Source organism: Micromys minutus, assembly GCF_963924665.1.
Source record: "Micromys minutus genome assembly, chromosome: 10".
In the NCBI taxonomy this organism is placed as follows: Eukaryota; Metazoa; Chordata; class Mammalia; order Rodentia; family Muridae; genus Micromys; species Micromys minutus.
The window spans coordinates 49,483,318-49,509,606 of NC_137979.1; the positions used below are offsets into that span (position 1 = coordinate 49,483,318).

The 26,289-nt window shown below is 52.3% G+C and overlaps 2 protein-coding genes across 2 annotated transcripts in view; one reads left to right on the forward strand and one right to left on the reverse strand.

Annotated features, from left to right (window-relative positions):
• Nucleotides 1–5,544, forward strand: part of NMT1 (N-myristoyltransferase 1) — a 36,101-nt gene extending 30,557 nt beyond the window's left edge. Inside the window, exons 10-12 of the mRNA XM_080924390.1 lie at nucleotides 450–617; nucleotides 1,377–1,514; nucleotides 2,417–5,544. Coding sequence (XP_080780516.1) covers nucleotides 450–617; nucleotides 1,377–1,514; nucleotides 2,417–2,437 — 327 coding nt within the window. The 3' untranslated portion in view covers nucleotides 2,438–5,544. The remainder of the gene's footprint in view (nucleotides 1–449; nucleotides 618–1,376; nucleotides 1,515–2,416) is intronic.
• A 1,208-nt stretch (nucleotides 5,545–6,752) lies between these two features.
• On the reverse strand, nucleotides 6,753–26,244 carry PLCD3 (phospholipase C delta 3). The gene is made up of 15 exons (XM_080923822.1): nucleotides 26,036–26,244; nucleotides 15,746–15,907; nucleotides 15,431–15,659; nucleotides 15,005–15,134; nucleotides 13,711–13,939; nucleotides 13,229–13,430; nucleotides 12,968–13,112; nucleotides 12,213–12,365; nucleotides 10,494–10,640; nucleotides 10,193–10,343; nucleotides 9,355–9,471; nucleotides 8,073–8,239; nucleotides 7,688–7,823; nucleotides 7,460–7,609; nucleotides 6,753–7,381 (listed from the first exon to the last, which is right to left on the reverse strand). The coding sequence occupies exons 1-15, from the start codon at nucleotides 26,184–26,186 to the stop codon at nucleotides 7,293–7,295; spliced, it is 2,358 nt and encodes a 785-aa protein (XP_080779948.1). The 5' UTR covers nucleotides 26,187–26,244; the 3' UTR covers nucleotides 6,753–7,292.
• Nucleotides 26,245–26,289: the final 45 nt, after the last annotated feature.

Here is a 26,289-nt window from a genome sequence, read left to right on the forward strand (position 1 = left end):
CTCTGCTGCCCTAGACCCGAATGAGGGAGTTTCCCAAATTCTTACATGTCGGCAGGCTCTTAAGTCTGACCTCTCTGCTTCCCTGTTATGGCAATTCTGCTTCTTCTCTTCTGTGTTTCTATCCTGGGAATCCTAAAAAGTTCTGCCTCTGTCCTTCTGCCCAGCCGTTGGCCCCTGGCACCTTATTGTTCATTAAAAAACCAATTGGGGACAGGGGCCCTCACCGTCTGAACACGTCGATTTTGAGAGCCGAAGTAAGACAAAGCATTAAAACCAATCCCCAGTATGCTGTCCTCAAGAGCCCTCAGCTAGTTTGCTTCTTCTTGTTCATACCCTGTTCCAGTTTCACCCATTCAGCTGTCTGGAGATGGTGTGATCATAACATGGTCTCTGGACTGCCTGTTCCTTTGCATGTGTGACACTGCCTGTTTATTTGCTTTTTCCTTCAGAATGCCAACGGTGAGGTGACTGACTTCCTGAGCTTTTATACACTTCCCTCCACCATCATGAACCATCCAACCCACAAGAGTCTGAAAGCTGCATACTCCTTCTACAACGTCCACACCCAGACCCCTCTTCTAGACCTTATGAGCGATGCCCTCGTTCTAGCCAAAATGGTGAGGAGCAGACCAGGCAGTCTTGGGAGATTCGGGTGGGGGCTTTGTAGTAGCAGCAAGCACAGCTCAAGAGTTTGTTGCCCATAGGATGGGAGGCCTCAAGCTTCCTTAGTTTCCAGCTCATAAGCAAGGCCCCAGCCATTTTCAGCCACAAACTCCAGTCTAGAAGAGGGCTAGGAGTCACCTCACTCCCGGCCAGCCAGCATCACAGTTAGGTTTCTTTTGACTTTTCAAGCATGGGAGGGGAGCCTGGGATCTGTGAGTGGATGGACTGGCTGACTCCAGTAGACAGGCACAGGTGGTAGGGCTGTCTGTTGTCTGCTTGCCTTTCTTAGAGGTCTGCTGTACCCAGGCCAACCTCTGTGGGCAGGCGAGTCCTCCATGAGAACATCAGATCAGTTTGGTGAGATTTCAGAAGTGTCCTCGTCGCAGCCTCAGGCAGTCTGTCAAGGATGCTCAGTTAGTGCACATGGGGAACCTGGGAGTTAAGTGGCCAGAGTTAGGAGCTGACTTTGGAAAGAATGGCCTTCAGTGTTTGACCACTTCCAGAGACGCTGAGGAGAGGCCAGGCTGTGGGTGGCCTGAGGACTGTCTTGAGGAGCACATTTGGAGAGTCAGCACTAACCACAGTTTGCTAACCAGGCTGTTGCTGGAACCTCTGAAGGAAACGTGCCCTACGGCTGCCTGTAGGCCAATGGGAAGGAGGGTAAAGCAGCCTTCCTGCCCTTACCTGTTGCCATTTCTCCTGCTACTCTGCAGAAAGGGTTCGACGTATTCAATGCACTGGATCTCATGGAGAATAAAACATTCCTGGAGAAGCTCAAGTTCGGCATAGGGGACGGCAATCTGCAGTATTACCTGTACAATTGGAAGTGCCCGAGCATGGGGGCCGAGAAGGTACGTGCGTCACAGCCTAAGGCCGAGCTGCTAGTCAGGGAGCTGATGGCTCCAGCTAAAGCAGCTGAGAGGTAGCGAATCAGTCCAGGCCCTCAGCCTTGAAAAGTCTGTTCCACCTTAGGGCCAGATGGACAGGCAAGTTCTTGTCTGTCAGAGCAGGGTATCTGTCCTACATTGTTGTTTCAAGTTTTAGTAGTTCTGGAGCTTGGACATACAGCCTCACATGTGCTAGGTAACTGTGTACCTTGAATTTAATTCCAGCCACCATCTCACCGTGTAGCCTAGAACTTGTCATGTAGATAAAGATTGGCCTTGAACTCACAGATCACAGAGACACACCTGCCTCTGCCTCCCAGATGCTAGGACTAAAGGCACACCTCTAGACTTTCCTTTTTGGACTCGGGATCTCAGTCACTCAGACTACCTCGATCTGTAGCCTAAGCAGGCTTTGAACTTAAGATCCTCCTGCCTCTGCCTCCTCAGTAGCTGGAATCACAGACCTGTACTGTCAGGCACAGTTTGTCAGAACTCAAGAGTTATCCATGAGGTTAGGGTCTGAAGATCTGCCTTTCCTGTCCTAGACTGCCTTTCTTGTCTCAATGTGGACCTTTCTTGCCCCTTCATCCCCCACCTTAGGGCAGCCAGGCAGGGGAGTAGTCATATAAAACACTGAACGTGAGCTGGAAGCCTTTGGCCCAGTGTTCTTCAGGATGCCACCACTGTTCTCCTTGAAGGAAGTACAAACCCAGCAAAGGCTGGGTAAGAGGCCTGTGCTTGGCATCTCCTCTCTCATGGCAGACATTTTCCTCTGAGTTCAGTGGGCCTGACCCACATACCTGGGGAGGCAGGAAAGTCCTGCATATTGTCAACTCAACATGATCTTTCCCCATTGGCTCTCCTAGGTTGGGTTGGTGTTACAGTAACCAGTTGCCAGTGAGATTCTGGATAAAGCCACTGAGAATCCAAAGCAGGAAACGGAACCCTTCCACTTGTTGGTCCAACTTTCACAGATGTGAGATCTCTGGCAAACAGAACAGAACTGAACCGGCTTTACCAAACCGCCAGCGAACTTGACAATTATATTGCCATGGCGTAGGCTGTGTGATGTCACCTTTAGCCATGTTTCTGGTCTCCCTGTTTTCAATGAATTAACATGCTCATGCAGCTGTGATCAAGGGAATGGAACTGCTGAAACCTAGCTCATGATTGGCAAATTATGGAGTTAACGGGTGAATAATAAAAGTATATATATTATATATATATAAATATTCTAGATATCTTTCATGTTCCAAATGTACAAGGATGTTTGGTCTCTAACAATGAGAAAGAAGCTGAATCCAGTCATTCTTCAAAATGAGAGCCCAAGGACAGCGGTAGACAGATGTGCAGTTGCACAGTTACTATTTCTTCAGAGGTGGTGGCTGTTGTTGGGGAGCAGGAGAAAGGATCTGGGGAGCCTCACCTGGTTCCCCTTTGGAATTGGCTGCCCAGCAGGCTTTGAGCAAGGAGATGAGGTGGAGGAAATGCCAGCTCAGGAGAGGGCTTTGATCTCCAGGATAGCAGGACAAGCTCCTAGGGTAGAACTGGCTCTGGGCAAGGGCCAGACTACTGTATTCTGAGACCAGGAAATGGTGACAATCATGGAATTCGATTCATTAATCAAGTCCCTCTTCCATCTCCTGGGCCTTGTCCTGGAGGACACTGTCCTACCAAGAATTTTAAAAGGCTTTTGAGCTGGCTGTTGCCAAACTTACAGGTGTGTGTTCTCTTAGAGACTTTGTCCCCACTGCCTAGGATAGTTGGCATTTTGAAAGGGACTTTGGACTTTTTAGTGTCTGGGACCTTGTCGAGACCACATCTGCGCAAGCTGTTAGGCATATTAGTGCAAAGAGGAAGAAAGTATCCCAGGGAGGCTGAGCAGGCGTGGTGTGGCGATGCCCAGACCCTTGAGTCTCAGCTCCTGCTGTGCCTTCCAACCAGCTGTCTTGTGCTCCTTTGTCTCCTTTCCAGTGTGTGCAACCCACAGTGGCTGCAAGAAACAGTAGCTAGAGATGATCTTGACTTGGCAGCATTGCCAGCATCTGAGTTTGATTATATCTGGTGCTGTTGTGGATTTTTGTGGTTGTAGTGATGGTTATTGATGCTGCAGTTTCTCCAGTAGTCAAGCCCCTGATCACATGGCTGCCTGTGTGGGTATTCTTGAGCAGTGTTGAGCCAAGTGGCCCAGCAGGATGGGCTGAACTGTCAGCAAGCCACATCCTTGTAGCTTCTGCCCTGGGAGAAAGCTCCACATGACACGCAGTAGGGAATTTCTTTGCTTTTTCACCTCTTGGCATCTTGGTGGCCAGGGAGGACCTTACAAGAGAAAGAAACCTTAACCTCCAGCCAGGTTCAGCCTTTTCCCCTGAAATGAATGAAGCTGTCCTACAGGTGACAGGGCTTTGAGTCATGCTGTGGCTTCTGGTGGTGGTCCGCAAAAGCTCATGCTACATCGCCTCAGCCGAAGCAAACTGCTAGGGATGCATCCTGCTTTATAGACCGCTGCTGGAGACAAGCTCTGCTTGGAGGATTCTCACCAGAGGCTTCTAGACCTTCCTTCCCTTCACTGTCCTGTGCTGCAAACTGCAAGTGCCAGTGAAGGTGGCTGACTTGTGACTCCAAGATACTCAGACCAAAGAAGCTGTTCTTGGTGAGATGTGCACTGAGTGTTCTACAGAAAGGAGGGGTCAGAGGCGGGGCTTCTCCCTGCAGCCTCGGTCATCAGACACTGCCCTAAGTGCCCGAGTGGGCTCACCCTGCCCACACTTTAAAGAACAGAGTGCTCGAGTCTTTCCTTCTTGGGCGAGCCTGGAATGTGCAAAGCACCCCCTGTCTTACTCTCCATCAGCGGTGGGCCAGCTCAAATTGCTTCTGAGGTTTGGGGAACACAAATCTCTGGAGTGAGCTTTGGTTTCGTTGACCCTGGTCATGGAACAAAACAATGAGCCCCAAGGGATGCTCTGGAAGATCTGCTGGCAACAACTCTGTCCCCAAAATCAGGTGGCTTGCCTCTGCTTCTGCTGCTGCCTTGAGATGGGCACCCTGCCCGGGTCTGCAGGAGTTGGCTCAGGGGTTGTTTTTAAGTCTTGTTTTTATCCAAACTGTTCTAGTGTCTTCATTCAACCCTCATGGGATTAGGGGCTAAAGAGCACCATTTGTGGGGTTCAAAGCTACTCCACAGTCTTTGAAGTATGGCATCGACCAAACAAGAAGGGCCTTGGGTCATCCAAGCTGACATGCCTCAGGCAGCCTCTGTTGGAAGGCCTCTGTGGGCCTGACCCTAGTCCTCTGCCATGTCTTGAAGAACCTTTCCTTCCCTGCCTTTGGATTGACTCTCCATGTTACTACGGATGCTGGTCTGTAGAAATAAGCCAGGTAGGAAGGCCTCTGGATTGAGGCCTGCATGGGCTCGCTGTCCCCACTTAGGCCTGTGTCTGAAGGTTTTGGTATCTGAGGATTGGCTCACATCAAACTCTGCTAATACTCATTTTTTTTAATGGAAAATTTCAGGCCTTGCTCCTTCTTTCTGCCATTTGTCACCCTTATTTGCTGGCGCTCTGAAGCTCAGAGGCAGGTAGGTGTCTTTGTCGTTTTGAATTCTGTCTCCAAAGATGACCAGCACTAAACCAACCTGGGAAAGGCCCTTGGAGCTGTTTACGTCTAGAGAAAGAGACTCTCAGGAAAGGGAACAAGAGTTTCTCTCAGGCCTCGTCTACCTGTTCTTGAACCAGAGACCTGTTGTGTTTTGCTGCCTGCAAAGTGAAGGCAGGTCTGCAGACGGACTACACCTGAGATTTAGGATGGTCTTCACTGAATTAAACTAAAGTGTCAGGTGCTGCATCTGGGGCAGGAGCGCTTCACTGTTTTGTCTTGGCTTTTCTTTGGGCTGTGCTGGGAGCATTCCTTGCTGGGGTGGGGGCAGAGATCCCAAATGTACTGTTCCACTCCAGACATCTCACTTGTTTCTAATAAAGGAAGCCGTTCAACAGTCTGCACTCTCCTGGTGTTCTGGTCAGCAGCAGGTGGCAGTGGAGCAGGTGGTATGTCTAGGGCAAGGTGACAGTCGAGCCCCTCCCCCAGGGCCTCCAACACCTGGCCAGCTTTGCAAGGTATATATGACTCCCCAGGCTCGCCTACCTACCAGAGAAGCTGGTACTGATGGAGAAGAGCAGCCACATGCTAAGTAAGAATCCTGCCACCAAACTGCATGCAGTCGTTAGTGTGTGTGCATGTGCGTGTGAGATGGATTCCAAGAATTGGGCTCAGATCGTTTTGCTGTGAGCACCTTAACTGCTGATATACTTTTAAGATAGTCTCACTAGGTTTCCAAGGTTGGCCCTGAACTCCTGCTTCAGCTGCCCAGGTAGCTGGTATTTAAGGCTAAATTATGCTGTGGTACTGTGGATTGACCTAAGCCTGAGGCAAAAGCTCTTCTGGGAGCTTTTTAACATGACAGGTGTCCAGGCCCTATAACCTGCATTTACTTCTCACTCTTGTCTTTATATGGAGATTAGCCATCCCAGCCCTTCCAGTCCTGTATGGCTAGCACATCCCAGCTTGGCTTCAGCTGTGTCGCATCCAGGGGCCCAGGGGCCGTAGTCCTTGCCTGCTTTACCCATCCTCCCTAGGCCACTACAGATCCTTGTCATTTTTTTAAACACACAAATCCATCAGAAAAGCTAAGGCCCCTCCTTAAGAACAGAAAGCAGGGAGAAGCCAGAACTTCCTTGCTTGAGCATTGGGGTGGGAGGATGGATGCCCTGGCCTCAGGCTTTGGTTTCTCTAGGGCTTACAGCCAGCGCAGACCCAACCCAGCCCCACCCCAAGACATGTGGAAAAATGGCATTGCCCTTGCCCGTTGCTAATACTGTTGCCCTGTGGAACCTAAAAGGCTGTTGGAGTCCAGGACTTGCTCAGCTCCTATTGTCTGGTGTTTGCCACTCAAGTGCCACAGCAGCAGTACCTTGCTGCTTTGATAGGCCCTGACATTGGAGTGTACCCTGCTGGGCTCTCCATTTAAGGCTGCCTCGCCTCCCCCCCCCCACCGCTCTGTGTGTGTGTGTGTGTGTGTGTGTGTGTGTGTGTGTGTGTGTTTTCGAGCACCAGGCCATTGTGCCTCCTATGGCCTCCCCTGGGAGGAGAGGCTCCCCACACTGGCCTGTCCTGTCCCTCGCCCCATGGGCCTGGAGAACAAAGTAGAAAGGTACACTTCTCTTTATTTTTTAAAATACCCTTCTGCCCTTTCCAGGGCTCTTCTATTACATAAGTTACAAACCTACTGCCAGGTTTTCCCCAGGGCTCTTCTGCTCCCCACCTGCCTGAGACAGAAAGGAAAGAAGCCAGAACAGCCTAAGGGGAAGGAAGCTCTGGGGGCTCTACTCATCATGAAAGGAGGCAGTGTGGGTGGCTGTGCCCTTTTTGGGAATGAAGGCTAAATTGGCTCAGCTGGAGGGCAGAGGGACACACGTCCTGCTCCTCAAGTTGAAGACCAGGGAATCTGAGACCACCTCAAGGCTCCAAGGTTGGAAGCCCCTGAAATGCACTGGACAGGACATCAGTCATGGTCCTATTTCTCATTGAGCGACCAAAGGGCTCTCAGCATCCAGGTGTGCTCAGCACCTGGTGACCAAAACAGGGATCTGGTGTGAAGGGCTGCTATTCCCATAGTTCCTTGCTCTGGAGAGGGCTCTGTGCCATGATACCAGCACCTGCTGATACTAGGGTAAGTCAGTGATGCCCTCAAGAGTTCTGAATTCGGATGTGAACAAAGAGTGTGGCTGGAGAGAGCGAGGCTCCATCCTTGGACAGCAGGTGGATGTGGCGGTACCCTGTGGGAAGAGCAGCTAGCTGGAAATCAGAGGCTGGAACTCCACTCTATTCCTCCCTCCCCACTCCCCACCACCTACCTTGCTTCAGGCTGTTGAGAGGCAGTGTAAACTGGCCCACAAAATCATTGGGGGAGGTGGTATCATAGTCTTCTACCACAAACCTGACCAGCACCAGCTCTGGGGCCCGAAGTTGAAACTGCAAAGTCTGCTCCCAGCAGGGGTTGAAACCTAGGGTACAGGGGTGGCTAGGTTAGGGGTCCATTAGTCCCAGGGCCTGCCCTACCTTCCCATCAGCAGCTCACTCACCATTGTTGAGCACATAGTCCGTCTCCTTGTGGGCACAGTCTTCGGGCACGCCATGGATCTCCACACGTACCAGAGGATCCACAATGGAGTTGGGCTTCTCTGCATTCAGCTTGGGCAGCTGCTGAGCCGTTAGCACCTAAAGGAGAGGGGAAGGAAGGGCAGCTCCTGCCTGCCCTCCACTGGGACCCATACCCACCCTTGCCCCTCTGGAGCTCTTAAGTTTAGTGTCCTCACACTGATACTGTCCCTCCTGCACAAATGCCCACATGTGGTTTGCCCTCATGCCAGACCCATTCCTGGCCTCTCTTGTTTCTTCCCCCCCAAGACTGGCGCCTCCCCAGAGCTAACCTTGACCTAAGGTGGAGACTTGGACCAAGATACTGACCTGGACTGTCAGAGTAGTTTTGGGGAGTCCGGGGCACTCGGGGTCAAAGGTAGTGTTGCGTTGCCTAAGGTAAGCAGGTTTCAGGACATAGCCACACTGCCCATTTATGAGAAAGCGCCCTGTGTTGAGGTCCATCTCATAGCCAGGAGTCTGAAAGTTCAGAGCCACTGTGGAGTAGACGGCAGGGTTGAACAGAGGAATCTTAGCAGCTTTCTCCTCATTACACATCCAGGAAAAGCCAGGCTAGACAGAGGGCTCAGTGTCCAACCCTCTAGGTGGTAATGCCCTGTCTCTGTCAGGACCTGTTGAGGGGACCATGCAGTTACCTCATCCCTACATTTCTTCAAGAATAGCAAAGTGGGATGGGGGAGGGGTGATGACAAAGACTCCCACCCCTCAGGTCAGAGTCAAGGCCTAAAAGCTTGGCATTGCCGATGTCCGCCTCCAAAGGGAACATGATCTCCTTTGGCCAGGCTCAGTCTGCCAGAATCTGCTCATCTCAGTATTTACTTGGTAGAATTGTCAGGTAAGGAAATATGTGTGTGTGCGCGCACACAAATGGAAATAAAGGTTTTGAATTCCTTTCTTGCTAGTTTTGTTTCTTTTGATACAGCCTGGCATAACCCAGGTTAGCCTCTGTAAGGAAGCTGGCCTTGAATTCTTAACTCTCTCACCTCGGATTCCTGAGTGCCAGGGTTACAGGTGTGTGCCACCCCCATCTAGTTATTTATTCCTTTCTTCAGAAAGAATAACCTGTGGGAGCTGAGGAGACCGCTCCGGGGAATAAAGGGCTTGCTGAAGGGCTAGAGAGATGGCTCAGTGGTTAGGAGCACTGACTGCTCTTCCAGAGGTCCTGAGTTCAATTCCCAACAACCACATGGTGCCTCACAACCATCTGTAATGAGATCTGATGCCCCCTCTCCAGTGTGCATGAAGACAGCCACAGTGTACTCGTCTACATAATATAAATAAATCTTTCAAAAAACAGAAAAATGTGGGGTTTTTTTTCTTTCTTTTTTTTTTTTTTTTGCTGAGCCTGGTATGCACACCTAAATCTCAGCCCTGAGGACACTGAGTGTAAAGCCAGCCAGGGCTGTATAGAGAAACTCTATCTCAACAAAACAGAACGAAAGGAAACTTCCACATTGCCAAGAACACATGGAGCTACATTTCAGCCGGTTAACCACCAATGCATTTCCCACCTTCTAGAAAGCTGTGTGGCTGCTCACTGCTGAAGTGCCCATCCTCACCCAGAGACCCCCCTGCTTACAGCCCCGCTCACCCAGCTGGCAGCCCGAGTTCCACATCTCCTGGGGGTTATAGTTGGCCGAGTTCATCCGCAGCCCGAGCGGGTACACTCGGGTCAGTTGCTGCGTGTTGTGCCTGACAAAGCTGGACCCTAGGGCAGAGTTGGGGCAGGATTATGATAGGACCCAGGCTTCTGTCCCTGGACCCAGTTATAGGCCCTATACTCCCCCCCCCCACACACACACACTTCACCCCAGCTTCCCTCTCTCTTCTGACCCACGGTGAGATGAGAAAGAGGAGGTCACTGAGGACCAGAGAGAGGCAGGGACACCTGACACCCACTTGGCACTGCATTCCCTTGATGCTTGACTGTCGCATGCACTGAAGCCCCAGCCCAACCTGCCAGTCCCTGTCAATCGCCCTGTTCACACCCCTAGCCAAGCCCTGGGTTCCTGGAACTGCCTCTGGGCTTTCCTAAGACCTGTTTCCTCCTGTCTGGAGTCTTTTCCTTTTCTGCTTCCTCCCTCCTCTGCCCTTCTCAGACATGTATGAGCCAGAAAGCCTTCCTAGTCTCATACCTTCCAGGCTCTGCTAGCCCCTGACACTAGCCTGACTGGCTAGCCAGTGCCTTGGCCACCATTTGGTTATGACTGAGGTGAAGACAACCCCAAACCTCTCCCTTTTGAGGCTCTCCACCCACGCTTAGCCTGGAGCCAGGCCCTCATAAGGCAGAGTCTTCACCTGGTCCTCCCGATGTCCTTAGCCCTCTGAAATCTCGAGAACTCTAGGATACCCATCCTTTACCCACCCCCACCCAAGCCTGATGGGGGCTCCATGCTCTCCTGTCCTCGTATCCACAGTCTGGTTCCTACCTGCCTCCCTGGTGAACTTCCTGGCCTTGCGCTCACTGAGGGAGCCAATCTTGCAAGGCTGAGGTGGGCCAGGACTGGGCTCCAGGGTCCGCAGGCGGGCAGCACAGCAGTACACAGCAAGAGCTGAGAGCTCGGGGGAGATCTGCTTGGCCTGGGAAACCAGCCTCAGTGGCGATCACTTAGCTCAAGGGTCCCTCCCCCACCCTACCTCCCTTTCCTTCCCAACCTTCTCTGCCTCCCCTCCCCATTCCCTGCAGCAGGACCCAGCCGCTGACCCAGCCCCAGTCGGCAAGACACTCACTCGCCTCCTCTGCTCTGCAGCTTCCACAGCCTCTTCTGCCTCCTCCTCATCATCATCTTCATCCTCCCTGTCTGACAGAATTCGACCATCCTCATTCCGAGCAGCGGGCAGCTTCTTCCCCTTCACCAAGACCCGGCCCTTCAGCTGCTGTAGAGGCCAGGGTAGACAGATGAAGCCCTTGGGCGGCCGGTCAGCCACCACTGTGAGGGTGAGGGCTGGAGTGGTGTTTCTAACAGGAAAAAGTAATCCGCCACAAGGGCATTGACAGAGGGTGGCTGAAAATGTGTCACTTGTGCGCGCGAGCACGTGTGTTTGGGTTTTTTGAGACAGGGTTTCTCTGTGTAGCCCTGGCTGTCCTGGAACTCACAAGATCTGCCTGCTTCTGCCTCCCTGCTGTTAGGGTTGAAGGTATCTGCTGTCATTTCCCGGTGCAGAAAGATCTCTAATATCCTTTGGTGGACATTTTTTTCATTTGTTTTCGAGATAGCCTGATGGAGCCTAGGCTGGCCCCCAGCTCGTTAGGAAGCCAAAGGTAACTTTGAACTCCTGCTCCTCCTGCCTCTACCTCCTATGTACTTGGGTTACAGGAATGTGCCACTAATTCTTAGTTTTCAGCCTCCATCTCTTGATCCTTCTGTCTCAGTAAAGACCTCTGTCCCACAACTTTCCAGATGTTAAGTTGATGACTAGCTTGGGGTAAAGAAATCCAGCTAGTCATGGCTGGGACAGTAGCTCAGTTGATAGAGTGCTTGCCTGTCATTCAGTGTCATGAGTTCTATCCTCAGCACCATGTAGACCAGGAATGAATGAGGAATGGTTGCCCACTTGTGCAGTGCCAAAGGTCATCCTAGGCTACAAAAAGGGTTGGGGGCTAGCCTGGGCTAAATGAGATCCTGTCTCAAAATAACAGCAACAATAAAACAAGTAAATAAATGAGAAAGCCATTACATACATAGGTGTGTGAATATATGGAAAAGTTCACACACATTAAAAACTGGATGATGGGGGTGGGGGCTGGTGAGATGGCTCAGCAGTTAAGAGCACCAACTGCTCTATCAGAGGTCCTGAGTTAAATTTTTAGCAACCACATGGTAGCTCACAACCATCTGTAATGGGATCCAATGCCCTCTTCTGTGTGTCTGAAGACAGTGACAGTGTAATCACATCCATAAAGTAAATAAATACATCTTTTACTGGAAGATGGTACCTCTAGATAAATGGTGGGATAAATGAGGAGCAAGGTCTGCCCCCTTTTTCTTTTTAGTACAAGGGACTGAACCATGGCCTCGTGCATCCTGGGTAACCACTGGACTGTTGAGCCCTACAATCCAGCCCAACTTATCTGTGGGCCTAAGCAGGCAGCAGCTGGCCAGAGCAGATGGCTGGGAGGGGAAATCTAGGGCGAGGAGTGTCAGCTCAGGACATGGAGATGGAAGTCGCTGGGCCTCATAGGGACGCCGTGAGAAGGGACACAAACCAAGCCAGGCAGAGATAGACATAGAAGGCCCAGGAAGTGAATGGGCTGGGCGGGTATGGTCGAGAATGAGAAACCAGAGGGCGGCCAAAGGGACAGCTGGGTGGCAGAAGCCAGTTAAACCAAGCAGGAAAAGGTCCAGGCAGAAAGAGATAAAGGGTCCTGGACTACAGGGGTGGTGTGAGGATGGGGAGCATTCCAGTCAGACTGACCCACCTCCCAGGCTGTGAGTCTGGGAGCATCACCTCAGGAGATGGCAGCTCCTCGGGATTCTGGGAGTCCAGGGCTTGTGTCACCAGCATGTCTCCCAGGATGCTTCGAAGGTGGCGAGCCATGACAGCCTGCTGTTCCAGCCCGCAGTGGTTCTCAAGGGACAGGATTACAGGATACGGGGACAACTGTGGGGCGGGGGACAGGTAACAGCTCAGGGTGCTCTGCCAGTCTCTGTCCTCTTTTGAGGCAGACAGGAAAAGGCAAAGGTGTGAACACCCACCCTCAGGGACCAAGTCTGAAAGGCATGGGACATTCTGGCACCAACCTGTGTGTGGAAGGGTCAGAGGTCAGAGCTTGGTCTAGGGAGAAGATGGACTGCTGGGAGACTGGGGGCAGCTGCAGCAACGAGGTGTTTAGAAATATGCTCATTCAGGGTTAATGGCATTCACCATGCCAAGGTGATGTGGCAGATGCTGTCATTTGTCATGTGGCTACCCTGATGAGTGCAGGTCCCACTGCTCAACCTGAGCTGTGTACCCAAAAGTCGGGAATACGTTGTCCTCCCCTAAGCCCAAGGTTTTCTTCTGCAAACTGGGTGATTCTGCAAACTGGTCAGTACAGTTGTTATGGGAGGAGGGAGGACTCGATTCAGCCTTATCTACCCTCTGGCCTGTCATTCTCACAGCACTTGTTGAATGAACGCTCTGGGAAGGGCATCCAGCTATGGGAATGGCAGGGGGGTCGCTAGGAAGGTCCTGGGGCCGGTCATGAGGTCTTAGGGGCTTACCGTGAAAGCGTGGTCACGCACAGCCTGGATCACATCTCGAAACAGGATCTTGGAGGTGAGTGTGTGGCCGTGGTAGATGATGGGCTCCCCTCCTGGCCCCTCCCAGCAGTCAAGCTCCACACAGCGGCATCCCTGGGCAAAGGCCCTACAATCGATAGGCAGACAGCTAGGTAAGATGTGTGTGTGCCGTGGAGCAGGTCAGTGGGCAGGCTTAGCCAGGAAACCGAGGAGAGCCCCAGGAGATCACCCCCACCACTGTACCTAATGTAGGCCTCGGTGCTGCTGGTCCCTCCGATCTGAGAGTCAGTCAGGTAGGTATTGTGAGAGGACGAGATAAAGTAGTGGGCAAGGGGCTGACCCATGTCCTGGAACACACACGTGTGGGCCGAGTTCAGGGCGGCCCCCTCAGGCGACAACAGATACATCATGAAGCCATCCAGAGTCATCAGCTCATGCTGCTTGGCTAAGAGGGAAGAGGAGAGGGTGGGGCTACCTGGGGGCAGGGGCACATGTCCAGGTTCAAACAGCACCCCTGGCTCACTTAGAACAGCTAGGCTGCTGACTGACCACATCCACCATGCCTTCTAATCTTCCACAGAACCCTGAGGGGCAGACATATTACATGTGTAGATGTAGAACCTAGAAGGGGAGAGGGGACCAGCCTGGGACAGTCAGTGACAGCAGAACTTCCTGGCTGGCCATCCAGAGCTGTCTGGAGTCAGGACGAAACTGTAGTTACTCACCTATCTCGTTGAGCTCATAAGCCTGGATAAGCTGCTGGGCACAGGCCAGGGTGGCACCATCCTCGCCCTGGTCTTCCAGGAACTCCAGCAGCTCAGAGGCGCTCAGCACCCGGTCCTCACCAGAGTATCTGTGGAAGATCTCCTCCAGCTCGGGCCGTTTCAGCAGCCTCCGTAGGAAAGCCTCGATCTCAGCTCCCTCCAGACGCTCATTGTTGGAATGGTCACACTCCTAGAGAATAGGGAGTTGGGGCTCAGAGGAGGGGCCACTCCTGGGAACCTAACTGACACACTCCATGACCCTAACAACTGGAAGGCAGCAACTCTCGTTTCCCAAGACTCCAGTTCCTTGAGCACACATCCCTGGGTGAACTGCGGGGCTAGAGTCTTAGGAAGCTTCTCAGAGTCCCCACCTGTCCCAGGGATCAAGATTAGGATTTGGGACAAAATGGTGGCCTTGGGAGTCAGGACTATGCCACAGTATCCCTCCTCATATACTTACTATCCTCATGAGACACCCAGTCAGTGAGCAGAAGTGAATGAAAGAAGTTCTCAGAGTAGCCAGTGGGGCCTAAACAGGGGCACGTGACTCCCTTGTTGCTTCAGGGCCCAGGCTGGTCTCTGCCATGCCCCACAATCAATGTACAGGTGGAGTCACCTGTGCACCCCAGAGCTCCCCCACAGACCCATGGAGGGTCCTTCACTGTGAACCGTGCACACTTGAGCACTCCAGTGTGTATCCCTAAGCTCCCATGTGCAAGTCACACAGTCACAAGTATAAGCAGTGCCCTGCAGCCTGAGAGACACGAAAACAACTTTGCTGCTCAGACCAGATGGCTCTGAAAGTATCCTACCACCTCTGGGATCTGCTCAACGGTTATCAACTAAAGTTCTGGTCCTGTGGCTCAGGAGAATGGGGAAGTTTTTATTTGTTTGAAGATAGGGCCGTACTTTGTAGCATCTGCAGACCTGGAGCTTGCTATAGAGACAAGGCTGGCCTCAAACTCAGAGCTCCACCTGCCTCGGCCTTCAGAGTCTTGGGATTAAAGGTGTGCACCAAAGACTAATAAATCAGGCTCCGGTGTTGCCTTTCTGTAGGAAGAGATGGCTAGGCCTGGCCTAATGCTGCCTATCAGAAATTCCAGCTATTCTGGAAGCTGGAGCGGGAGGATCACAAATTCAAGGGCAACATTGTACTACACGGAGAGAGCCTGTCTAAAAATAGCAACAACAACAACAATAAACACAGAGAGAGCTCAGCCTCAGACGCTGACGGAGGGCTGGGGTTGGAGTTCACCTTGAAGAGGCGGTAAGCATACAAGTCATTCATGTCCACGTTGACCATCCTCAGCAGGCTTTTGATCTCCTTGAAGCTCATCTTATTGTCTTGGTCGGAGTCGGCCCGGTGCAGATAGGAATGGATCCAGGTGTGTGTGTTCAGGAAATAAACCAGCAATAGACTTGGCCTGCACTAAGGTTGTCATTTTCTGGTGGTGGTGAGGTGGGGCTTCAGGATTAGGGACTGTACTTTTCTCTTGGCCTAGGGGTTCCCAGAGCCTGCTTAGAGGCTCAGGCCAGGCCAGGGTGAACTTACACACACACACACACACACACACACACACACACACACACACACACACACACACCATATCAGAATACCAGGAACTGTCTAAGGCCAGGAGCTCTCCAAAGGCAGGTCCTCCCTCCCAGCCAGGCAGGATATTGGTCTAGACGCTCCCGTTGGCTCATGGCATCCAGGCGCGCCCGCAGCTTGGTCAGCCCTCGCACCCAGCGCTGCGCCTCCTCCGCCGTGGGCGCTGCCAGGTCCAGGTTCTTGCGGCGGCCCTTGAAGGCGATGGTGAGGCAGCGCGCAGGCGCGAAGGCGCCCCCGAAGCGCCGCAGGCCCTCGGACTGATGGCCCTCTCGGACAGCCTCGATGTGCTGCACGAAGACTGTGATCAAGGCAGGGTCAGACGTCAGCCAAGGAGCCTTCTGCTGTCCCCACCGTCCTGTCCCGCGCCACCCCTGACCCACTCACAGATGTGCTGTGAAGCCGCGCGGGGGATGCGCCGCTGAAACCACACACTCAGGCCGTCCTCCTGCAGCCGGTACAGACGCTCCTTGTGCCACGTGCGGGAGCGGATCTTGAGGAGCCGGGAGCCCCGCAACATGGCTTGGACATCCTCATCCTCCGTCAGGCCTGCAGGGAAACATGGGCCTTTGGGCCTAGCTGTGCATCTGTCCATCTGTCCCTTGCACTGTCCCCCCAACTGGTGGCAGATGTGGGGGAGGTGGAGGCCCTCTGCGAGCTTCTCCACAGCCAGAGCTCCCCTCTCCCCCGCACACTCTCTAAAAAACTCCAGCCAATTGTCTGCTGAGCCACACACGCATATGCATATGTAAATATGTAAATACAATTTAAAAATATGTTAAAGCCTCCAAGTTCAGAATTGGCCACCAACAACTTTTTTTCCTTGAAACTTTGAGCCATCAGAAAAGTAGTCACAGTGTCTGTCATCTAATCTAAATTTTGCTGCAACCTGAGCTCCTTGCCTCTGCCTCCCCAAGGCACTGCAGGAGCAGCGGGGGACACTCTGTCTCCGGAGCATCAGGTCAAGGACTCCAGGAGTGCCAGGTTCCTGGGCCACAATATTTCAGGGGCCCTTCTCTGGGGTCTATATTTCTCTCTCCTGCTTCCTTCAAACACCCTGGGTAGTGGGAGTTAAGGGGAGAGCAGTATTTACATTCAGGACTCTGGGGAATAATGTCACCTCCCAGGTACACGACCCTGGTGGCACTAGCCTGAGACTACTCTAAGCTTGTTTTTCAGCCGGAAAAAATAGAGTCTACATGAATACCTGCTGCACAACCCAACACTCCCGGGTTACTAGAGCCTGTCCTGCCCCAGAGGGTTCAGCTCTAAGACCAGCTCTGCTGAAACCCATTTGGAGACATCTCCACAAGGGAAGACAAAGACACCAAAGGGTTACCACCAGAGGGGACAGGAGGAGAGGAGGGAACCAGGCCCAGTGGAGAGCCCACGCCCTTCAGACAGAGGACAGCTAGGAGTGGAGAAGAGCCCAGAGTTTCCAGAGCCAGGAATCTGCATCTGGATGGGAAGTGACCACATTTAAAAAATATTGGCAACTAAATCAAATTGAAAAAACAAAAAGCCAAAACCACTGTGGGGCAAACAATAATGTGCCTCCCTCCCTTTTCTTTCAGTTTTTTCTCTTTTTGGGGGGTCAGGGTTTCACTATGTAGCACTATGTATGAAACTCACCATATAGACCAAGCTGGCCTTGAACGTACAGAAATCTGCCTGCCTCTGCCTCCTGGAATTAAAGGCGTGTGCCACCACCGCCCAGCTGCAGCCACTGAGCCAGTTCTTTGGCTGCAATGCCCCCCTTCCTGCCCCCAATTCTGCTTTTCTTTGAGACGTGGTCTACTCTGTAGTCCAGGCTGCCTTGAATTTCACCAGGTAGCCCAAGATGACCTCAAATTATGTCAAACCTCCTGTCTCAGCCTCTGGAGTGTTACAGATGAGAGCTACCACCCCCACCCCCAACTCTCAGGAAGCTTCAATGCTGGGTTTGTCTTATGGATCCAAGGCTCCTGCTTGCCTAACTGCAAACTCTGACCTGAGTCTGTCTGCCCCTCCCTGCCTCCCTCTCTCTCTCTCAGTCTCTTTCTCTCTCCTTCTTACTTTGTAGTAATAGTCCTCTCCTGCTTCTCTTTCTCTTCTCTTGTAGCTGAGTCCAAGGACAAACCCAACTATCACCTCCTCCAGGAAGCCTTCTTTGATTTGTCCTCATCAAGGAGCATTCACCCTCTTTGACCAACCGCACTTTCCCCTTTTTAAAAAATTGGGCCTGGCGGCTCACACCAGCAATCTTAGCACTCAGGAGGCTGAAGCAAGAGGGCCTTGGGTTCAAGTCCTACTTGGGCTACAGAGTTCTAGGCTGGCCTGAGCCACAGAATAAATAAAAGGAGCTACACGGATGGCTCGGTGGTGAAGAGCTCCTACTCATCTCCCGGGACACCCAGTTTCGTTTGCAGCACCCACTTGGGGCAGCTCCAGGCTCATAACTCCAGCTCCAAAGGCTCTGTGGTACTCAAGTCACACACACATACACACACCCCACACCCTCACACACAGACCATACTCCCCCACAACACACACACACATAATTAATAAATAAAATCAATTGTAAACATAAACAAAGAGCAGGCACAGAGGTGCTCACCTTTAATCTCAGCACTTAGGAGCTAGAAGCAGATTGATCTCTAAATCTGAGGCCATGTCTGGTCTACGTGTTAAATTCTAAGCTAGCTGTAACTACAGAGTAAGACCTTGATTGTTTTTCTTAAACAACAGAGGAGGAAAAGGAATACAGACAAAAAAAAAAAAAAAAAAAAAAAAAAAAAAAAAAATGTGTCCCAAACTTGTAAATCCAAAATCCCCAAATCCCAACTCTTGGGGAGTTGAGGCAGAGAGATGTGAGTTCAAGGAAACCCAGCACCTAAGGAAACAGAAAACCAACAAGGCCGGAGATGCTCAGGAAAGAGTGTTTACGGCTCAAGCTTGCTGACCTGAGCTCAGATTTCTAGAACCACATCAAAGCCAAACATGGCTGCACACACCTGTAATCTGGGGGGGGGGGGGGTATTATTACTGGGGCTTGAGGAGCCAGGCTCCAGGTTCTGAGAGATAGCCTGCCTGTCCTGGTGGCTGCACACACCTGTAATCTGGGGGGGGGGGGGTATTATTACTGGGGCTTGAGGAGCCAGGTTCCAGGTTCTGAGAGATAGCCTGCCTGTCCTGGGCAGATAAGAGAGAGAGCAGGACCCTCACCTCTAGTCTTGGTGCATTCACACACTTGAGCACACACACACAGAGGTAGACACAGGGTACATCTTCATTCACCTGTGTGTACACATGTGCACACATGCACATCCAGGCACACATGCACGCATGTGCCACCACCAACAACAACAACAGCATGCTGTATCAAATCTCAGGAGACTTTAATAAACCTAATCTTAGAATGAAGTCTTATCTATCTCCCAGAGCCTGGCTCCAGCTAATATTTTCGGGAAGACTCAGAAGCCAAAGCAGATGGACCGGCTGGACCGAGAGCATTTGTGTCCTCCAGCAGCCCCTCCCCCTCTTTCCTGAGTTCAGAGTTGGTGCCTTAGGGTCTGGGTTCTCAGCCCTGCTGTGGATCAGATTCTCCTGAGGCAGAGATATGCACTCAGCAGGCATGAACTGGTACTTGGGTATCTGGATTTTTAAATTCCACTTTATGGCTTTTGGGGCAGAGGACGTGGGTATCTCCAGAAATGCTTACTTATGTGCAAGTTTGTATGCTAATGCTAATCAACGCTTTTCTTGGCTCTGCCTCCTCAACACTGGGATTACAGGTATGTGGCACCACACCTGCCTCTTTATGTGGGTTGCAGAGACCGAACTCTGCAGAGTCCTCACATGCATTTGCATAGCAAGCACTTTCCTGACTGAACTGTCTCCTCAGCCCCCAGATTTACCTGACAGCCTAAGGGTGATCATGGCTGAAAATCAGGGTCTCTGGGGCAGGAGGGGTAGTCTGCCCTCCCTTAGGTATCTGTAGTTTCCCTGGGGGAAACCATAACAGTCCTAGGGGCCTCTCTAGGTATAGAGGACTGTGGCCTTCAGTTTTGGTTCCCCTTCGTGTCCCTGGTCAGGACAGGGGCTGACATGTTTTCACACAGCTAGGCCAAGGGATCTCTGGAGTCACCCCTCCCCCCCCCATTATATTTATTCAGGCACTCTGAATTATCTGATCCAGAGAAACAACAGGGAAAGAGCAGGGTACATAGGGGTGCTGCTGGCGCCGCCAGGCCTGGGACCAAAGTTAGCTGGGCTCACCCTTCCTTCACCTCCTCAGCCTGGAAAGGTTCCTCAGCTGAGGTCACCTCCCCTCCCTAACTGGGCCAGTCCTCTGATGCCAAGCCCAGAGGGGGTGGGGAGGGGGCTGGCGAGTGAGTAAGCCCGGAAATGAAGGTGAGTCACAGCAGGCCTGCTTTGTCCCCAGCCTTGTGCAAACAGGCCACTGAGATTGAGCCTGGCAGTCCTAAAGTCTGATGGCTCCCACTAAAGCAGCTTTCCACAGTGACAGGCCCTCTTTCCCCTCTCCTTACCCCTGGGAGGGAAAAGCAACCCACCCACATGTCACTAACCCCTGACCACTCTTACACCTTAACCACACACCCATAGAAAAGCCAACCAGAGCCAGAAATGTCAACAGTTGAGAGGGTTAAGGCGGGAGGACTGCCAAGTTTGAGGCCAAAAGACCCTCTCCCAACCAAGAGGAAAGAAAAGAAAAGTCAAACGGAGCACACGGTAAGGGTATACAACAGAGCTGGGCCAGGGGCTGGCTCCCAGGTGGGCACTGCTAAGCCAGGAGCAGAAGGGACAGAAGAGGGTCTTGGGGTATCAGCAGGGTCATCAAAGATGAGGGGCAATGCCAGTAGGAGGCCCAGACCTGGGGCAATGACAGTGGGTACTGATCTTCCACCTGACCACCAGGAAACAGATGTGAAGGCCAGCCCGGCCCAACCCCACAGATGACAAGCCCTGAAGAGGCTAACATGCCTCCCACATCCTACTGTGACTGGGTTTTCTACCTGACCTTGGGCTGGGCCCACAACCACTCTCAGCTGTGTGGGAGGGGCACCGTGCATTATATTACAGGGAGGAAACGAAGGCGGGCGGAGAACCGGAGGTGGGAACAACCCAAGGGTCCGTCAGAGATGAACGGAGAAGGGAATCGGCCGCACCACGGTGCTGGGTACCTGGGATGCCAGCTTTCAGGAGGCGACTATGGAGAGTTCAGGGCTAACCTGGGCTAAATATCAAAACTAGCTCACTAATGATGACGATAGTGATAATGAAGATGATGAGATTGAAATCTGCTCCACCTGGAGAGCACGCCACACCATGAGCCGTGAAACCTGATGATCTGTGAGAGAAGCTGGGTCCCCAGGTGATACAGATCGTATGACCTATGGCTGAACTCTGAGGCACACAGAACAGGCGGCTTCACAAGCTTCGCAGACAGAAAGCAGATGACTGGAAGGGAGGGACGGGGAGCGACTACGGAATGGTTACACCGTGCCTGTGTCTGTGTGGGGAGTGGGGCTACAGAAAGCCTTGGAATGAGGTCATGATGACAGACACATATCAAGGGGACAGAAATGCCAGAGGCCAACAGTTTAGACACTGGCCTCAACCCCACTCCGAAGCCAAGGATGGCCTCACACTCCTGAGCCTCCAGCCTCCACCTCTCCTGTCCTAGCCTTGCTGATATTAGCCTGGCATTTCGGTTTTTTTGGCTTGGTTTTGCCTTGTTGTTTGGAGAGGTTTCTTTGCTGCATAGCCCAGGCTGGCCCTGAACTCTTGCCTTTGTCTCTTGCATGTTGAGATTATAGGTGTTTGCCTCCATGTAAGGGCTCTCTCTCTTCTTCCCTCTTCAAGCCCAGGGCTTCAGGAATAAAAGTTCTGTGCCACTGAGTTATATTTCCAGGCCCAGAACAATCAATTTTATATCACACATACACCACACCACACACTCACATTTTTGAAATAAGATGTCTAGACACAGACTAACCCTAAACTCACAATTCCCCTGCCTCAGCTCCCCAGTGTTTCAATTATAGATATGAGTCTCCTGACCGAATCCCAATTATTAAAAATTTAATAATATACCAAAAATTACCATAGCCTTTTCCACCCCCAAATGGAAAGTCACATACCCTAGCCAGCCTCAAACTTACAGCAATCCCCCAGTGTCAGCCTCTAAGTGCTGACTGCAGGTATGTGCTACTCCTGGCTAGGCTGTAGGCTAAGTAACTGAATTACACAGAACATGAATGATCTCAATAAACCTGCTGAGGTAGAGGCACAGCGCAGCTATCCAGGTGGGAGAACTGGACTGAACCGGGAGCTTAGGGGGCTGGGGGTTGTCTAAGCCTGAACAGATGCTACAGAAGCGCTCAGTTAGGAAGGGCTCCCAGATCCTGTGACTACTGAAAATGGTGTAGAGACCTGAGGCAGGGACTGGGTAGTGAGCAGAGGCTGGTGTAGACTGGTAGAGATGAGCATTTAACTGAGGGGTGTGCGCAGAGTATGTGTGAATATAATGGGGAGTGTGTGCACTTCTGTGTTTGTCTAGTCCCATGGGATGAGTGGGGGGAAGGTGGGTCAGCATAGGGAGGAGGCCTGTTTGTGTGTGTGTGTGTGCGTGCGTGTGGTATGTGTGTGGTCTATCAAACTGCACTATCAGTCAGGAAAAGCACACGGGGCTTTGGCAGGAATGTGAGACATGCAGGAACAGGGCAGTCAAGTGCTCCTGCCAAAGTGTGTGTGGGTGGGAGGGAGAGCCGGCAGCATTTCCTAGTGGCTGAGTCCATGAAGTGCTGGAAAAGGCACACTACAGCCATGTTTCCAATGACCTTCCTGCCCTAATTGTCCCGGGTACCAAGGATGCCCAGTTCCTTGTACCAGCTGACCGTTCAACAGAGGCCAGAGGGACTGCTCAATACTTTCCATAACATTCCTGGGGAAATCAAGAAAAGCAGGAAGGGCAGGCGGGGCTTCCCCCCCCCCCCCCCCCCCCCGCCCAGGGCCGTAGACCAGGGTGTGGCAGCTTCTGGGCTTGGCTGGGTCAGAACAGGCCTGAATGGGGTCAAGGGACTGTGAGGTGGGGAGGTTACATACAGCCCTGCCCTCTCTATCAACGAGCCAAGGCACCTGCTAGGCCTAAGTCTAGTAAAGTTCCCCTCAGGCCATCTCCACCCCAGGCCAGCGTGACTCACCCTGCAGGGGACATCCTGGACAGGCCATTGGGAAAGCCTCCTCACCACCCAGGGGTGCTTGTTGGAGGAGTAAACACACACAGAGGATGGGAACAGGATTGTGCCTACTCAGCCCTCTGAGAGGATTAGGGGTGGAGCCTAAGCTCACAGGCTCAGACCGGCTGAGCTGAATGGGGTGCTGGGGGAAAAAATGGAGGAAATCTTTTACATGTGAATGTAAGATAAACATCGAATACCTCTTTAATGTAAGTCTGTCTCACGGGGCTCTGGATGCTCTTCAGTGCCTGTTCAGCATGCTCAAAGCCGTGGGTTCCATCCTCAGTCACCCCCACACCCGAATTATAAATAATCACGGATGTTTAATTTACATACACTTTCTAGAGATAGATACATATGTACACCTAAAATTATTTTTCGTCCACCCGACTTTTTTGGCATCCTATATTTCATTGGCAGCCCAGGGAGCCTTTCCTTATGCTTAGAGCCTGTGCTTAGAGCCTAGACCCTGGACCCTACTCCTGGATTCAGATCTCTCCATCACTTCTAGCTTTTCATCTTGCTTTGTTTTGAGACAGGGCCCTGATGGATCCATAGATCTTTCTGGCCTAGAACTCAATCTGTACACCAAGCTGGCCTCTCCATCTCTCCGGGACTGAGATTCCAGGCCCGGGTCACCACAGCTGGCCTACTTCTAGTCCTGAACCCTCTCTGAGCCCGCTACCTCACGGTAAAATGACACTTGTGGGGCCATCTATGTCACATGACTGTGAGAGCTAAATGGGATGACACACGGAGCACACAGCCCGGTGGTAGGAAGGTGTCAGTGCTCACTAATTGTGGCAGTAAAGTGTGCCCTTGGAACCTTGATTGTGATGGTAGTAGCCAGGGTCCCTTAATGGCTTTATCCTGTCACATTCTGTCTCTCTGACACTGAGGAGGGTGCATGTCCTAGGAATGGCTGAGAAATAAACAGGGTGAAGTCTAAGGTAAGCTCAGTGGGCAGGGACGCTCAGGATATTAGGATTCCCTGAAGAGCTAACCTGGCCCAGCCCCGTGTTGCAGATGGCTCCCACTCCTCTCCTCCCCTGCCCTTGGCCTGGTTCCCGCCTCCTGTGGCTCCACAGGCCTTTTCCTCCCTCAGGCCCATCTGAGATACTCCCTGCTCCAGTTCCTTGACCTGAAATAAGATCTGTGTTCTCTTAGCCCAAGCAGGGTGGTGAGGGTCATCTTGGGAGGGGCAGCATCTGTGGCTGGGATGCTACGTGGGTGGCAGGCCTGCGTTTAAGCCATGTGGGGTTCGTTTCTGCTTTAACCCTGGGCTCAGCAGTGCTTGAGGAAGGGGCATTCCCTACACACTCTGTCTGGTCTCTCAGCAGTCACTCAGCCCGTGGTAGGATGGGCACAGATAGCATTCTGATAGGTGCATAGTTCCAGGATGAGCTACGCAGAGCTCCTGTGCAGCCACGCTCAGCTGACACAGACTCAGTCCGGCCCTCCCGTAATTATGTGTTCACAAGTCTCTTCTTACTACACTATGTACCTCTAGGGCAAGCCTCAGTTGTCTTGCTTTGTAGCCTCAGCCCCTGGGCTAGTGCTGTGACCACTGATGGGGCTCAGTAAATGGCCACAGGAGGAATACGCAACTGGTGTGGGACAGCTTCCTCTGTCTCCAGCAACATCCACGACCCCCAAGGACCAACGACTCACACTGCTTCTCCTGAGAGCCCTGTCCTGCCTTGGTGGCAGGTCATCTTACACGGCCAACCCTACTAGTGCCACCTCTAGCCAGAGATGTCAGACTTCATATTAGACAGCCACCTCTTACTGTCTTTGTATCTGCCTCTCCTGTGCCGCTCTCACCTGAGCCCCAATACCTCTTCATGAGCTACTCCCCTGCCGCCTCTCAGCCCTATTTGACCACTCTGGTATCCATCCACTCCTCTAACTCAGTCATGTTTCCTGCCAGTGGACTTTCTGGAACCTTTACCGACATCCAAACTACAGAGGGACCCTAAGGTGTCTGTCCACCTGTCTTCCATTCAGCTCTGGGGTTCAGCGGGGTCATCTCTGCCTCCCCAGCATCACAATCTGCTCCTCCCTCCCTGACTCTTTCCCTCAAGGTCTGTCTTCTGACTGCAGTACTGAGTCCTTCAGCTGTCTTTGGACAGGCCCGTGGTGTTTGTTGTGTGTGTGTGGGGGGGGGTAAATACTGACTTCTGGGATGACAGCCTAAAGGGAGGGTGAAGATCTGCCTCGGGTGCCATGCTCACAGTGAGGACATCCGACACATTCCCGTAGAATGGAAGCCAAGGCTGGCACCTGGGACCCCTGAGTTCTGTCACTAAGTTGGCAGTACCAAGAAACCGCTTCAGTTTCCTGCCCTTTACAGTTTATAAAATGCTTTCACTGTTGCCCCTTGTTCAAGCCCAAGGAATCTTATTTTGCCGAGACTCAGAGTATCGGTTGGGATGGCACAAAGTCTGAGTGGCCTCGACAAGATTCTTGGATGTCTGAGTCAGTTTCCTCTTCCGTGAAATGGGGATCAGGACACCTACCTCAGGAAGGTGATCTTAGTACCACACCTGAAACCACAGCAGCATCGGGCTGACTCTAGAGCTCCTGGGGGACTAGTGACTTCCCTCACTTCTAAAGCAGGAACCTGGACTGCTTCACACCGTTGCCCCGGTTATGCCAGGGCTTTGTTCTTACTGCTGGCAGAGAGGACCTGCGGGTTAGGCTGGCTTGAGCGTCTAGAACCTCCCAGAGGCCATCTGTAAACAGCTCCTCAAGTCAAGAGCATCAGGTGCTATAAGATGCCCACAAACCTCAAGTAGCACTAGGGAAGGTGAATGCACCCCAAGTTTTTGTTTTGTTTTTGCGACTGGGTCTCATATATCCCAGGCTGGGAGATTTTAGATAGATAGATAGATAGATAGATAGATAGATAGATAGATAGATAGATAGATATAGATAGATATAGATATATAGATAGATATAGATATATCACATATTTATACATATATATGTTAATATCAGAAAATGACCTTGAACTTTTGACCCACCTACTGAAGCCTCTCTAGTGCTGGGAGATTAAGTTCTGATTCTGGGAATCTAACAGAGAGCTAAAAGCAAGCGCTCTACCAATTGAGCTGCATCTCCAACCTAACTCCAAGCTTTGTCTCTCACTCCATTCTCCCCGCGCTCCAGAGACCCTATCCATGCCCCTAGTCCAAATTCTTAACCCAACACGGCCCCGTGAGGCGCCTCCTGGTGAGAACACAGGAGCATCAACAGCCTGGAAGTCTGATGACCTCAGGTGTGAACCCCAATTGGAATAGTCCTGGCGCTCCTGGTCAGATCCTCCCCGACTCCAAGCACCCTGGGAAGGCAATTAGCCCGAGCACCTCCTCCCTCCAAGTTGTCCCTAGAGACAGTGCGCGCCCACCCGGACCCATCCTTGTATGTCACTGACCCATCTTCTTCAGTGCCCGTAGCCCGGGCCTTTTGGTGCTGCTGTCGGATGACGCGGGCGAGGGCAGTAATGCGAGGGGCGCTGCGACCTGGGCGGACACCCCCGGTTCCTCCTGCGAGCGGCGGCTCCTTCTCCAGCCACCGCACAGCATGGTCTCGAAGGGCCCAGGGCCTGGCCCGGGATCTGTGCGTGAGAACCGGGCAGCGGGAGCACAGCTCGCGGCGCAGTCCCGAGCTAAGAAACTTAGCGGCGCC